Here is a 16,548-nt window from a genome sequence, read left to right on the forward strand (position 1 = left end):
CTTGTTCTTCAGAGATTTCACGACCAAAATATTAGCCGCTCACCCGGCGAGGAACTGCAAGTGCATGAAAAGATGCAAAGAGAAAAAGGAAAGAAAAACAAAAGTATTAAGAGACCTAATGAGGGCCGGAAGGAGGATCAAAAGAGAGAACAAAAAGTCTAGAAGTACAGAAGAGAAGAGGCTGTGGCAAGTACAGGAGAGATTAATAAGTGAATATATTATTAGAGAAAAAGGGAAAGGAAGATGGAATCAGGATTAAGGAAACAGCAGCCGAAATAAAGTCGAAAGGGGGAGTAAATGGAGCAGCCTTCTGGGACTTCAAGAAAAAAAAAAACTCGACGGCACAAAGTCAAACAACGTGGTGGCAATGAAAAGTGAGGAAGGGAAAATAATAGAAAACGTGAAAGAAATCAGAAGAGAATAGGAGCAATATTACAAAGATTTGTTCACTTTAGACAAACCTGAAGATAAAGTAGGGAAACTGGCAGAAGAAATTAATATACAACACCAGAAATGGACGTCCCTATGCGGGACGAGAAAAGCGGAAAAAATCCAGAGGTCAAGTATTCAAGAAGTAGAAAGAGCAGTAAGCAAACTGAAGAATAAATATACCCCGGACACTCAAGGAATAAATAACGTAATGATAAAAAGTATGGGGACAGAAATGATCGAAAGCCTGGCACTCTTAATTGGGCAAATAGAAGAGGAGTTAAACACTCCCGACGAATGGGAGAAAATGAAGATACTATCACTTCACAAAAAAGGAAGCAAATTGGAATTAGAAAACAAGAGAGGAATATTTATCACGCGTAACATAAGTAAGGTATTTGAAAAAGTGAGGATGGAATTAACAAACGAAAAAATAAACCAAAAGATAAGCCGATTCCAATGTGGTGGCATAGAAGGAAGATCCACAGTTGATCACCTGCTAACCCTGAACGCAGTGATTGACTACAACACAGTGCTTGGGGCCCCGACGCACATATGGTTTGGAGATGCGTATAAATGCTTTGACAAACTAGACCTGAAGGACTGCATTAAAGAGATTGGGAAAATGATAGGATGGAAAGGTGCACTGTTGATAAGAAAGATGAATGAGAACGGCAAAGCAGTCATAAGATGCCCTGCGGGAGAAACAGACGCTATCGAAATTACAGAAAATGTAAGACAGGGTACAATTTATGGCCCAAAGCTATGCAACATAGCAACAGACAAAGTGAATGAAATAAGCAGGAAGAACATAACAATCATAAGGAATATAGAAATAGAGTCCCTAATGTTTGTTGATGATATAATGTTCCCCACCAGCAGGAAACCAGGTATAGGAGTGCCTGGAGCAACTGGAAAACACTGATAAAATGACAGCATGAGAACAGAAAAAAAACAATTAAGTGTAAGCGAATATAAAATCTAGAGAGTACACCCAAAACAAAAGTATTAAATCGAGAAAACAAAAAGTAGAGTACCTACTAAGAGAAATAAGAAAATATGGAGGCTTAAAGAAAGTAGGAAATATGGCATTAGAAGTAAGGAAAAGATCTATGAAACAGTGGTGGTCCCAACATTATTTGCCAACATAGAGACCTGGAGCAACTTAACAGAAAACGAGTCAAACGCTCTAGAGCAAATGCAATACAGGATCCTCCGAGGAATGTATGAACAGCCAAAGGGCACGCCCTACTGGGGATTTTAGCGGAGTCCGGCATATGGCCTATAGAATTGAATACAAGAAAATAATGCTATTCCACAATATTATAAATTCAGACAAGAAAAGGCTAATCAAAGAAATAGTAGGAGACCAGTTAAGAGCCCCCTACGGGCTGTGCTGAACAAAAGGCATAGAAAAGATAGGTAAAAAGTACAATATAGATATAAATGGAATGGGAAAATATGCCAAAAAAGAACTGAAAAAGGAAATTAAGAGAAGAATAACGCAAGATATCGAAAAGACATTGGAAGAAAAGAAGAAAGAAATGAAGAAGCTGAGATTCACAGATAACTTTGAGGAAAATAAGTATCTAAGGGAACTAGAGACAAAGGATGCATGCTTAATGATGAAAACCAGGCTGAATATGTTGGACCTGAAAGCTAACTACCGGGGAAGATATAAGGATGAGGTCTGTGATAACTGCAGAATAGAGAAGGACAGCACAGAACATTTGTTCAGGTGTAAAACCTTACAAAAAATAGAAAACTTAACATTAGAGACTCTGAAAGCCCCGAACAGAAAACTAGCGGAATATATAAGAATAGCCATGAAAATAAAGGACGTCACCAACCCAGGAAGCAACGGCACCAGTTAAAAAGTAACAGTAACGTAAAAAGGAGGAGTAATAAAAGTAAATAAATTCGAAATATTAAGTAACATCTGGGAGGTTAAGGGGTAGGGTGCTAAATTAAATGAAAAACTGTTAAATAATATATATAATGTAAAGTAAAAATAAAACTGAGCAAAATTGTATTGATATATATATATATATATATATATATATATATATATATATAATGTAAAGTAAAAATAAAACTGAGCAAAATTGTATTGATATATATATATATATAATGTAAAGTAAAAATAAAAGAGTGTAAAAATGTATTCAAGAGAATAAAGCCTCGCACCTCATGAGAATCGTGTAGTGTGCCCGCAACTGTGTTTGTGGAGTGAGCGCTTAGGAACCAGGAACCAGGAACCTAAGATACCAAACTACATATTTTTGTTAGTACCAATCTACGAGACATATGGTTCCATGAAACATACACTGAGATTTGTTACACAAAGAGAAAATACTCTTTCACTTCGAATAGACAGTAGAGTAATAGAAGTTCCTTACTACGGGTTGGTTAAGTCGTCTTGATAGACTTTCACATTAACATGTTTAATGTGTTGTTAAAAGTAGATCCGCTTTTTGGTTAACACGTCATATGTTTTTAGCATATTATTGTGGAGCATAAGTGCAATGGCTACTTAAAATTTCTGAAATCTAAACCTCATTAATCTTAAATATGCCATAATAGATAGGCTTAGTAGTCAACAACTCGTGAGTCACAGATAACACGAATTGACTATTTTTAAATCATGCACCATTATAAAGAATGTCTTGGGCTGCCAGAAAGGTAAATAAGAGAAAGTGGAATTAATAAGATCCGTACAACATGCAAAATTTAGTCATATTTCCGTGCTTTGAACGTCATGACTTGGAGAGAATTTCGCAGGAGCGGAGTCTGACACTGGAACGCTTCCTGTTGTGAGAGGAAATGCAGAAAGCGGGAATTCCTCAAAGAACGAGTTAAATCGAGAAGACAGAAATAAGTAGGGATATTTTAGGAGTATTCTCGTGATTTTACGAAGAAAACATGGAAGTTAATCGCGAGAATACTTGGGATAATGAGGGAAGGGGTTAAAGTATTGCACAAAATGTTGGGTAAATACATATTTTTTCTTTTTTTACCAAGCTGAAGGATGTTACCAATCATTCTTCCGGGGTCTTTTCATCCACCTCGGTTACGACTCACTTAAGTGGACTGACCACCATGTTATTTATTATTCCCTCCCAACATCGACAGAGACACAGTTGATGTTTGGGGAAGAGGATGATCAAAGTCCTTTGCCTGTGTCTAGACATCGGAGCTTCCCTGGCACAGGGGACACGATGTCCTGGGATCAGTCGTATTGGTGGAACGAAAACGCCTTTGCATTTATGACTGTCTGTTATACCATTTTTTCAATCCTTTCTGCGGTTTTAATATTCAAATTAAATAGACAATATGAACTTATTTGATTTGAAGTCTAAAGTGAACGATTATTTTTCAATTCTAGCTGAATTTCAAATAACATTTTTTTATACGGAAAAATCAATGAAATAAATATTGTTGGTGGTCGTGTAGCGCAACTTAAAAACAATTGTCGGATTTTTGATTGTAGACCATGTTGAATTTGTGTTGTGCGTTAAAGTTAACGCGCTATCATAATTAATAAATCTATCGTAATAGAATCAGGGTACAATGACGATAATTTGACCCTCTGCACGACATGCGATAATTCACGAAAATGTGAAATAATCTATTGGAAATGTACGGTAATTGCAGTTTTTTGTCTATATCGAAAAATTTAATAAAGGGAGAAATTTAGTCTTCGTATCCACTCTTACTATTGGAAATTTATTTTGTTTTGTTTTTTAATTCCAAACAAATTAAGAAGAGGTTTGACTCTGAAGACGACATCCTACTAGACTATCTGTGTTAGATCCAGTCAGTGCTCTGGGTGTTGAAGGGCTACGAGTCTTCTTATACCACTTGAAATGAAGCTTCCAAGATGATGTAACCTTACGGCAATTAGACAATGAATGGCGAGGGCTCATCACAGAAGACCTTTTTAAGTTCCTCGTTGGACGATTCGGTAGAGTTCTCGGCTAGCGCTCTGCTAGGCCCGAGTTCTAGTCTCCAACCGGTCAGTGAAGAATTAGAGGAATTTATTTCTGGTGATAGAAATTTATTTCTCCGTACAGTGTGGTTCGGATTCCACAATAAGCTGCAGGTCCCGTTGCTAGGTAACCAGTTGGTTCTTAGCCACGGAAAATAAGTCTAATCCTTTGGGCCAGCCCTAGGAGAGCTGTTAATCAGCGCAGTGGTCTGGTTAAACTGAGATATACTTAACTTAGCGTATAGATAATGTTTATGGCAATTCACCTTGCTTCAAGACTGACAGAAAAATCACAGTTCCTTTGAAGTAATTTACTTCCCCTCTGAGAGTATGGTGTGTTTATTTTACAGTAATTATAGTTTAGTTAGCAGAAAGAGTTGGCGATTTCAAATTGGATCTAAAGCTCTGTGGAACAAAAGCTCAGGGCATTCATAGAGACAAGCCATTGTTATTAAGCAGTGGGACCAGTTTTGCTTCGGGCACATTGATAAACAGTTATAACAGTTGACGCAAGTGAAGTTCACGGGACCAAATGAAACTATACATTTGAAATCAGGAAAACCTTTCTGAAATAGTGTCAAGGTATTCAAGGATGTCATTTCAAGAACAACAACTGTAATACAAATAAAAATTGTATCATTATTTCATTTTGCAGGTTTAATTACAACCCGCCTTCTTCAAATGACTTTAAATATGCAAAGCGACCATGATCTACGCTCGGCCAACTAACTGTTCCTTCAGTCGTTTCTCAAATGGTTCAGAAACTTCTTGAAACCTTCGTTATAATTTTCTCCAAGGTTAGAATACGTATTGAAACAAATAATAACATTAAATCGTGTATTTATTTTCTGTTAAGTCACCTGCACCCCGTGCAAAAACTTTTTACATTTCATTCCCGGTGTGGCGTTCCAAGTAAGCAGCAGTGGTTGGGGACAAGTCGAGTTATACTGTAGGCCTATATATTCCCTTGTGTTTTCCCCGGCGAAATTTTGACATCCTGTTTCTGGTGGATCCTATGGAAGCTTTCGTAACTCAATCTTCAGCTAACTCTTTACTGACAGCGCCGTCTTGTCGAAACTAAGGCGGAGATCAGGAGCCACTTGAACGGGTGTCTTGTTGCTAAAATCGAGAAGAAGAAAACTCGCCCCGAAAGTTCGCGGGAAAAGAGCGCGCTGGGTGGGCACTGTTAGGCTCTTGCGGAGAAGGAAGCGTTGGTGTTTCTTGCTTTGAATGACCCACAGAGAGACAGCAGTTGATTGGTCTATAGTTAATGTAGCGTTCCAGAGAAGAAGAAGAAGAAGACTGAGATGATATGGAACAGAATTTCACTCTAGAACATCTCTAAAACAACCTGGCACAAAATTCACCAGAGAAACATTGCAGAGGAAAAAATATGGCAAGATAGGAGACGATGATGGTGATAAGGCTTTGGATGAAGAAGATGGTGATGATGATGAGGAAGAAAGATGATCAGAGACATTGTTGTTTGTATAATGAAAAATGGCAGGTAATGGTTGCATGAATATGAAGCTCTCGGCCTGCTGGTCAGTGTCGATCAGCAGCCATCTTCCATCCTAAAACTTGGCCGGAAGAAATACACATAGGCCTACATCTGAATTCAACGCTCTAGTTTAGAGGGAAATTCGACGACAAAATTATTTATCAACTCTCATTTGTTTCCTAAACTAGACTGATTACATTATATTCCTTTTGATTTAAGAGGAAAAGCAGAAAAAGAAGGAGAACTTAAGTGTAAGACTCGAAAAATATAAACAAAAGTCGGAACACCAAGGTCCAAAGACCTTGCGGAACACCACCACCGCGGGTTAAGAGAGAAAGGGCACGGATCACTTGAGGTGTCACTTTGAGATCTTTGATTGCATAAATCTTAAGATCTTTCCTTATATATATTAAAAACCTAAGATTGTACGACACTGGGAATCCAGTCGAAGAACCACCACCGGCATTTGGCATTTTGGATGAGACTCTCAGTCGAAAATAAGAAGGAAATGTTTTGTTTTACAATTGCACAGAGGAAGCTCCCTCTGCAGAAGCGGGCCTCGTGATCTTCCTATTGTTACCTGCGGTCAGATAGAAATTGGTTAGAGATGTGTTTTAACTTAGTCGTGAGTTCCTGTTTCATACTAAAAAGTTTTTGATAGCTTCCAATTCATACTAAAAAATTTTTGATGGATTCTGATTCATACTAAAAAGTTTTTGATGGATTCCAGTTTCACATTACACAGTTTCTGATGGATTCCAGTCTCATACTAAAAAGTTTTTGATGGAATCTAATTCACACAAAAAAAAGTTTTTGATAGATATCAGGGAACTATTGGTTAAATTCAGTTCGATTTTTCCCATTTTTTTTTTTTAACCGGAATAAGAACAACGATTTCCCTACCTGTAATTTTCACCTGGCGGGGGATAGGGGGGGGGGGGGGGAGGATTACCAGCCAAGTCCGAAGCCGAGACCACCAAGACCTAATCCGCCGTAGAGACCGCCCATCATACCAAGTCCTCCAAGTCCTCCGAGTCCTCCGAGACCGTACATGCCGCCCATAAGGCCTAGGCCTCCCAGACCGTAGGACCCGTAGCCGTAGGACCTGTGGGGAAGGTCGGAATGTTAAGAAGAGTCCTACCTGTCTGTTCATTCACTGAATGAATGAGCGATAATATTCAGTGGAAAGAGTATTCATTCATTGAATGAATTATGGATGACATTCTATGAAAAAAGTACTCAATTATGATTAATAATGGATAAAATTCAATGAAGGTATTCATTCCTTGAATGAATGAGTGATAATATTCAGTGGAAAAAGTATTCATTCATTGAATGAATTATGGATGACATTCAATGAAAAAATTACTCAATTATGATTAATAATGGATAATATTCAATGAAAAAAGTATTCATTCCTTGAATAAATAAGGGATAATATTCAGTCGAAAAAACTCAGTGGAAAAGTGTTGACTCACTTGAATAATGGATAATATTCAGTAAAGAAAATATTCAATCACTGAATGACATAATATTCAATGAAAAAATTATTAAATCACTGAATGACATAATATTCAATGAAAAAAGTATTCAATCACTGAATGACAGATAATATTCAGTAAAAAAAAGTATTCAATCACTGAATGACAGATATTCAATAAAAAAAAGTATTGTTACTAAATGACGAATAATGTTCAATTAAAAAAGTATGCAATCACTGAATGACAGATAATATTCAGTGAAAAAAGTATTCCAATCACTGAATGACAGATAATATTCAGTGAAAAAAGTATCCAATCACTGAATGACAGATAATATCCAGTAAAAAAAAAAGTATTCATCCACTGAATGAATGAGAGATAACACTCAATGAAAAACCATTCACTCCAACTTACCCGCTAAGGAAGGGATACCCGTAGAGGCCCCCAAGTCCCCCCATCATGCCCAAACCGCCGATGAAGGGCTCGGCCTTGGCCTCCGGGTCCGGCCTCGGGGAGGGTGAGGGAGAGGCCACGGGGAGAGCAGCCCCCTCAGAGGCGCTGAAGAGGCAGACCAGCGCTGTGGCCATGAAGATCTGCAGTGATGGAAGGAGTTTTGTTATTATTATTAGTAGTAGTAATAGATGTATTATTATTATTATTATTATTATTATTATTATTATTATTATTATTATTATTATCATTATTATTATTATTATCAGGAGTAATAGATGGAGTATTTTTATTAATATTTTTATTATTATCAGGAGTAATAGATGGAGCATTTTTATTACTATCTCGAGTAATAGTTGGAGTATTATTATTATTATTATTATTATTATTATTATTATTATTATTATTATTATTATTATTATTATTATTATTATTATTATTCCTGGATCCTTGAAACACATGGAAGATCCTACAGGTCTTAGGAACATCAAAGGAAACTCATCCTTCACAAAGAAAATGGTAATCATTTAATATATATATATATATAAGAAGAAATATTATATATAAATATATAAATATATATATATGAAACTGATAAATTATCAGAGGAAACTATAAATAAATTAGTAAAATCTTTAGGCATTTTGTTCTCCAGGTCACAGATATAGTTCCACTGCACCGAAATGAGAATCCGTACTCTCTACTCACCAAGAATCCCTTTGCCATCATCGTAGATCCAAGCTGAGGAAATTCGGATACGGATGAAGAGGAGCAAACTGTGATCTGTTCGGAATCGACTGTTCGGTAGAACTGGTGAGGAAAAACTCCACGTTGCCTTATATATACGCCGAGGAACGAGAGGTGGCTTGACTTTTTCCCCCCGCTCCTTTTTTCTCTCTCTTATCTCTCATTGTCGTTTTGGATAATTGTTCTCGGGCTTCTTGGGTCTGTTATCTCTCCCTCCTCCTCCTCCTCTTTCCTTTCTCTGAAAGGGAGGAGATTTCCTCCCCTTCTCTTCCGGTCGAGAAACGTATCGTAAGCCCCGACAAAAGGGAAAATGAGAAAATGTGATCTCTTACGTCACGGCGTCCTGTAGGAAGACCATCTCGAGCCTCCATTGTTTTGTATTGTTTCAAGAGTTTTGAAGTCGCTCTGATGTTCTGGGTTGTGGACATCAAGCGGAATTTTGTAATGCTGCAAGTTTGCATAACTTGGAAGTTAAGTACATTTTTTATGTTTCTCTTTTTTTTTGTGAATACTCTAATATTGCATTTGAGTTTCTTCTCTGGTTTTGGGTGATCGGTGTCAGGGGGGAACTTTTCGTAGAGGGACAGAGCAATTTTCGAAGTACGACTACTAAGCATAGGTTTATTATTATTATTATTATTATTATTATTATTATTATTATTATTATTATTATTATTATTATTAGAGCAATTTTCGAAGTACGACCCCTAAGCACAGGCTGGTTATTATTGTTATTATTATTATTATTATTATTATTATTATTATTATTATTATTATTTCAGAGCAATTTTCGAAGTACGACCCCTAAGCATAGGTTTATTGTTATTATTATTATTATTAGCAGAAATAGTATACTAAGAGTTATTTGGTTTCAAGAACCAGTATTTTTATTCCAAAGCGCTAATATGGAAGTGTGAATAACATAGAAATGTGCCGTCGATTTCTTGTGGAATTTGAGCCAAGTATACCAACGTAAATGTTATTTCATTTATGACTACTATATATATATATATATATATATATATATATATATATATATATATGTACATATATATATATATATATATATATTTATGGTAAAAACTGAATAGTCATTTTCACAATCAATGCCTATTCTATTTTTCTTAACAGAAATGAACCATTTTAGTCTGTCGTATGGTTTACCCGTAGCGGGGAGTAGTGGCGTCAGTGCCCCTCAAGAAGAGCACTGTAGGCATTACTTAAGGTTCTTTTTAACGTCCCTTCGGCCCCTAGCTGTAACCCCTTTATTTCCTTTTACTGTACCTCCGTTCATAATCTCTCATCTTTCTTCCATCTTACTTTCCTTAACCCTCTCCTAACAATTGTTCCATGGTGTACCTGCGAGGTTTTCCTCCTGTTACACCTTTCAGACCTTTTACTCTCAATTTCCGTTTCAGCGCTGAATGACCTCATAGGTCCCAGCGCTTGTCCTTTGGCCTAAATTCTAGATGCTGTTCTATTCTGTGGACTGGTTCATACTCGTCGAATATAGAATAAGTACCTTTTGTCACTTCAGTACCTTCTTTTATTTATCTGTTATCACTGTTTCGTCTGTTCATATTCACGTGCATGTACACACACAACACACATACACACACACACACACACACACAGTAATTTATAGAAAATGACACCCAAATGTTTCTTATAAAAATTGTTACAAGCAAATCCTACAGTAAAGCTGTTCGCCTCAAGTCTTACAATAGTATTTATGGACGTTTCCAAAAAAAACACCGCCACAGTGTTTTCGGGGTCCTGGCTGGACACCCCCTTGGGCCAAAATCCCTGAAAACAGGGCAGATACCCCTCAGGACCCTTTAGGCTACAAGATAGGGCAAAATTCCCTTGGTCGATGTTGTGCAGTTGGAACTTCAGAAGTTCAAGCGAAGATGCAATGCATTACTACCATAATACTATTTCTTGTATTTTAATAATTGACTTATATTTTTTAATACTTATTAATTTTTTTTATTTAATAAGTGATCTCTTCTTTCTGTATTTCCCATTGCATTCTATCACTTCTTTCGAATGAACACCATAATATTCCTTGGAAGCTGAATTTCAAGTCAGTGGCCCCTTTGATGGGCTTGTTCCATATGAATAGGGTTCGTCTTCTCGATAATAATAATAATAATAATAATAATAATAATAATAATAATAATAATAATAACAATAATAATAAAAATAATAATAGTAATAATACTTGACTGATTTAAATTGATAAAAATATGACAGATTCCAAATTAGAAATAAGGAACTACAATGAAATTCTGATAACAGGACTAATTTGTAGGCCACGAAATTCAAACATAAAAGCAAAAATTGATATGAAATTATTAAACATAACAAATGAAAGCGCAGAGAATGCCCCGGGCGCAATATAAGGAAACTGACCCTATTTAAGAAGATACGTCACAGGTCAGGTCAAACCAGAAATAACCTTTCCAGAGGGCATTAATAAGGTCGGTGGGGGCAGGGTTTAAGAAATGGGACACCAGATTGTGTTTTGACTAAAAATGTTTTGTTCTTTAACACTGACGTGCTTTAATTATGTTTGCATTTTTTTTTTTCAACTTATTTGTATCCCGAATTGTTAATGATTATTATTATTATTATTATTATTATTATTATTATTATTATTATTATTATTATTATTATTCAGATGATGCGGCCAGCCCTATGAGAGCTGAAAGTCAGCTCAGTGGTCTGGTTAAACTACCTTAATAATAATAATAATAATATTCAGATGATGAAAGCTGTTCATATGGAACAATCCCACTAAAGGGGCCGTTAACTTGAAATTCAAGCTTCCAGAGAATATGGCGTTCATTAGAAAGAAGTAACAGAAAACAATGGGAAACGCGGAGAGAAGAGATCGCTTATTAAAAAAAGAAAAAAATCAATTCTTAAATTAATAAATAAATAGATGAAAATGTGAGTAAAGCATTAAAATACAAGGAGAATTGTATGGGGGCTATAATGCAAAAATCCATACATTTATAATACATTCTACAAATCAATCAGGACACACTAGTTAGCCACTGCAGTGTTCTGCATCTCAGATGACGGTTCATTAACTAAAAAGAATAAGAAAGATATAAATTATAACTTGAGAATTTTTGTATAATATTTGCCTTGACAGGTTTTGTCTTAAGGGGTATTAATCTGGGGACTTTGTTTCCAGGAAAAGTACTGACCTTAAAGTTAGTATATATATATATATATATATATATATATATATATATATATATATATATATATATATATATATATATATATATATATATATATGTATGTATGTCTATAAGTATGTTTATATTTTATTTTATCAACTGTCACGTTTCCCTAAAATTAAACTGGACCTCTATATCCGGGTTATTATGAACTACACAGGGAACCTCCTCCCTTCGAGCTCTGTCTGTTGTTTTCTTTGTCAAAAAACGAAACAAAAAACAGAAATAAAAAAGCTGTTTGATTATGACAGAATATTGTCACTTTCGGAATCTTTCCGATGTTGACGCAGCAGCTGGATCAAGCTAATCTCTCTCTCTCTCTCTCTCTCTCTCTCTCTCTCTCTCTCTCTCTCTCTCTCTCTCTCTTAAAACAAGAGGATTTTACAATACATTTGTTTATTCAAATTAGTCTTGAACAAATTCTCTCTCTCTCTCTCTCTCTCTCTCTCTCTCTCTCTCTCTCTCTCTCTCTCTCTCTCTCTCTCTCTCTAAAACAAGAGGATTTTACAATACATCTGATATTCAAATTACTCTTCTCCACAATTCTCTCTCTCTCTCAAAACAAGAGAATTTTGCAATACATCTCTTATTCAAATTAGTCTTGATCAAAACTCTCTCTCTCTCTCTCTCTCTCTCTCTCTCTCTCTCTCTCTCTCTCTCTTCTCTCTCTCTAAAAGCACGACACACGAGAATTTTGCAGTACATCCTGTATATTCAAATTAGATCCCAAGGCTAACACAAGACCTTCAGAGTACTTCTGTAGGTACTCTGTATTCTCGAACATTTCTGGAAAAGGTGCAATTTCTGCAGGAACTGCTATTCTGTGCAACACAATGACCCCCCCTAGCTTCTTTAGATTTAAAAGCCAGCAAAATCCGTTATTGTGGCAATTTCCCATATCTCTTCTTCGTTAACAATACCCGGATGGAGAGAGAGAGAGAGAGAATGTTTCCTCAGAACAGGAGAATTAATTAGTCTACGCTCCTCTGTACTCTATCTGCTCTCAGGCTCCACCCGGCTACACCATTCTCCAACTCCATCTCCCCCCTCCTTCCACCTTGTCAGTTGTAGCACAAGGTGGGCCATATTTTGCCGAATTCGTACCTCTAGGAATACTTCTCCCGTGATCTCTGCGTGAAAAGTATCTAAGTGCGGACTGTGTTGCATAATTATAATAGAAGTAAACATATATATATATATATAATATATATATATATATATATATATATATATATATATATATATATATATATATATATATATATATATATGTGTGTGTGTGTGTGTGTGTGTGGTTATATGTATGTATCTGGGTTTTACGCAGTCATGTTATTTTCATTACAGTACACACACAGATACTTCCCAAGTGTGTGTGCGTTTGTATGTGTGTTTGCAGTTACATATACTTTGCACATAACTGTGCTTCATTTGTTATGGTGATAATTTGCATAGAAAATCAACATAACAGAAGCTCTAAAATTGTATCTTAAAACAACTTTCTCTGCTTGAAAAACAATTATGCAACGCATAAGTCATTCGCTTTTACTGTAGGTATTAAATAGATACATCTACATGAACCATACAAGTTAGCCATAAACGAGATACCCCATCCTCTCTCTCTCTCTCTCTCTCTCCGAAATTTTGGAAGACAGAAGTAAAATGTTTTATCCGACAATTTTTCCTTTTCACTTTTTGTACGTTTATGGATATAATATTATTAATATTCCGTTATCAATAATCAGTAAGACACCAGGAATATATTGAATAATTCATGCACCCCAGTAGGAGTTTAGTGCCATCAGTGCACCTCACTCGGCACACTGTGTGCATTACTTGAGGTCTTTGCAGCGTTCCTTCGGCCCCTAGCTGCAACCCATTTCATTCCTTTTACTGTTCCTCCGTTCATATTCTCTTTCTTCCATCTTACTTTCCATCCCCTCCTAACATTTGTTTGTAGTGCAACTGTGAGATTTTCCTCTTGTTACACCTTTCAGACCTTTACTCTTAATTTTCATTTCAGCTCTGAATGACCTCATAGGTCCCAGCGCTTGGCCTTTGACCTAAACCTTATATTCCAATCATTCATGCATAGGTCACAAGAAATACTGAAACCTTAAGGTTACAATATTATAACACTACTTACTACTCAAGTTACCTGAGGAAAGTAAGATAAAAATATGAATCCTAAGCGTTCCAGGCCACGACCCCAGGCTCCAAATTCGTCTTCACGCTCAGATCTTGAGGACACCAACTCCAATTGTTCGGTTTTGAATGGGTCCTCAGTGAAAACTTTTTTTTAAGAAATCTGTGAATGGGTTGATAATCGTGAATAGAAGGTTAAAAAGAACTGTTCTTATTTTTTTTTTTTACACATTTTCATTCTCTTAAAATCGAAAGGCGTGCCAAGTGGACTTTCATTTTTTTTAATGACCCAGTTTTTTAAGAAAGTTGAAAGATTTTTTTTTTTTTTGTTAGGTGAAAGGATGTTATATTTTACTGTAACATGAAACGATATATCTTGAAAGTTTTATAATTATATATACACACAAATATACATGTATATATATACACATATACTGTATATATGTATATATACTGTATATGTATATATATACTTATATATATATATATATATACATATACATACTGTATATATACACCCTCACAAACCTGTATAAATCAACACTAATTCTATTATCTTTTATTATCCACAGCGTCAGAAGCTGACCTTTGGTGAGGGTGACCTTTGCCCCTGGCTGACTGACCTTCACAGCATCTCCCGGGAGTGAGTGTAACCAAAAACTTTCTGCAGGATACTATACGATTTCTTCTTCAGTAGGTCATTTTTCTATTTGCTAGGATATGCTTTTTCATTATCATCATAACTATTCTACTATATATATATATATATATATATATATATATATATATATATATATATATATATATATATATATATATATTATTTCCAGTATGTGGTGGGCTTTGGGTAAAACTCGATAACAATTAACTGTTCCTAATGTAGGCTACTTAGATTTTATAATTAGATATGTCATTTTCGCCAAATTTTTTTATATTAAATCTCTCCTCATGAATTTAAATGTTGCCATTCAGTGCTTTTTGTATAAACAAAAAGTCTATATATATATATAATTTATATATGTATATGTATGCATATATATATATATATATATATATATATATATATTTATATATATATATATATATATATATATATATATATATATATATATATATATATATATATATATATATATATATATTATACATGTACAGTATGTGTACAGTATGTAGGCTACAGGTATGTATTTAACCGGAAATTTGACACTACTGATAAGAGGCGTGTATGTCAAAAACATATTCATTCTTATATCCCTATTCATGATAAACTTAATTCGGTATCGCAACAGTTACTATAAAAACAGTACAATAATACTTTCACTCGGACGTCAATTGCAGTACTCTCACTGAGACTCCAAGATCAAAAGATAAACAAACACTTGACTCCCGCGTTGCGCAATGCAGACAATATGTCGCTTCCTTAACAAGTGACTAACCGTTACTTCACGTTATCCGCTTTCCATCGATGTGACGTGTCCGTCAACTTCAATTTTACAACTTAGCGAGAGGCAGGAAGGAAATGGTATACTATTGTAGCTTTGATGTTGTAAGTTACTATTCACCATCTTCAATCCAGGTAGTAAAAATTATATTAGTAATAATGGGAAGAAGAAGAATGCTAAAGGTACTCGAATTGCGTCTAAGATATCCCTAAGTGATGATTTATAAACAAACGGAAGACAGGGATCGAAGAGTGGCAAGAATCTCTCTCTCTCTCTCTCTCTCTCTCTCTCTCTCTCTCTCTCTCTCTCTCTCTCTCTCTCTCTCTCTCTCTCTCTCTCTTCTAGCTAAATTTCCTTCATGAATGCTAAGTATTTTACACCGGAGCTTATAAACAAAGCTATTTTGTTGCGGGAAAATAATTTAAAAAAATAACTATAACAAAATTACTCAAGTTGATATAAATGAAATTTTAAAAATTAGCGTAGTCGATCCAACCTAATTTGAGAGGTACTATCAGTGATCCACTTGGTAAAGTGAAATTATCTTTCATTAAGTGGGGAAAATTGCAAGATTATGTGGTCATTTGAATGTCTCGGAGAGTTGCCAAATATGACCATATCCTACAACCATTCGACGTCATACCACTTCATTCTTCATTGGTGGTGTTTCTCATGTTTGCACTCTCTAATACACCTTTCCTAAGCTTCTTGAATGGTCATTATTTTTTATGTGTATGATGTTGCCTGTGATGCAGCCCTCTGCACCCATACCAGCTTTCTCTCAGTCAGACTCGAACTGGTCTTTCTTAACCTGTCGCCTTTGGTCTCAAGAATATTTTTCTTTTGGGGAGCCAGTCCCTTGTGTCAAGTTCTTCTCCACCAAGACTCATCGTGTGCATCTTTTCCGTCCCTTTTTCAGATATTCTGTCCTTTTAATTTCAACGAAATCCAGGCTCTCAGTTTTATCACCAATCTTTTCGTTCAAATTTCACTAAAAATCCTAAAGGTTATCTCATGATTCATATGAAATTATCATGATAAAACCTGATTTACTTCAGTGATTTGTATTTTCTTTTTCCAAGGCGTTAAGTTATTTATTATCCAATGTTTGTTT

The 16,548-nt window shown here is 35.4% G+C and overlaps 2 protein-coding genes across 2 annotated transcripts; one reads left to right on the forward strand and one right to left on the reverse strand.

Moving 5' to 3' along the window:
* Positions 1-652: 652 nt before the first annotated feature.
* Positions 653-1,354, forward strand: LOC136831136 (uncharacterized). Its single transcript, XM_067091091.1, has one exon. The coding sequence runs from the start codon at positions 653-655 to the stop codon at positions 1,352-1,354; it is 702 nt and encodes a 233-aa protein (XP_066947192.1).
* Positions 1,355-6,309: 4,955 nt separating this feature from the next.
* LOC136831735 (keratin-associated protein 19-4-like) lies at positions 6,310-8,648 on the reverse strand. The gene is made up of 4 exons (XM_067092352.1): positions 8,558-8,648; positions 7,814-7,992; positions 6,822-7,023; positions 6,310-6,498 (listed from the first exon to the last, which is right to left on the reverse strand). Exons 1-3 carry the CDS (start codon positions 8,576-8,578, stop codon positions 6,867-6,869), a joined length of 357 nt encoding a protein of 118 aa, XP_066948453.1. The 5' UTR covers positions 8,579-8,648; the 3' UTR covers positions 6,310-6,498; positions 6,822-6,866.
* Positions 8,649-16,548: the final 7,900 nt, after the last annotated feature.

The sequence above is a fragment of the Macrobrachium rosenbergii genome, chromosome 48 (assembly GCF_040412425.1).
Source record: "Macrobrachium rosenbergii isolate ZJJX-2024 chromosome 48, ASM4041242v1, whole genome shotgun sequence".
Lineage (NCBI taxonomy): Eukaryota > Metazoa > Arthropoda > Malacostraca > Decapoda > Palaemonidae > Macrobrachium > Macrobrachium rosenbergii.

Coding starts and splice junctions, on each gene's coding strand:
- LOC136831136 (XM_067091091.1), top strand. CDS start 653: ATGGGGACAGAAATGATCGAAAGCCTGGCACTCTTAATTGGGCAAATA.
- LOC136831735 (XM_067092352.1), bottom strand. CDS start 8,578: ATGATGGCAAAGGGATTCTTG. Junction 7,993..8,557: donor TGATGGCAAAGGGATTCTTG/GTGAGTAGAGAG, acceptor CCATCACTGCAG/ATCTTCATGGCCACAGCGCT. Junction 7,024..7,813: donor GGGTATCCCTTCCTTAGCGG/GTAAGTTGGAGT, acceptor CCTTCCCCACAG/GTCCTACGGCTACGGGTCCT.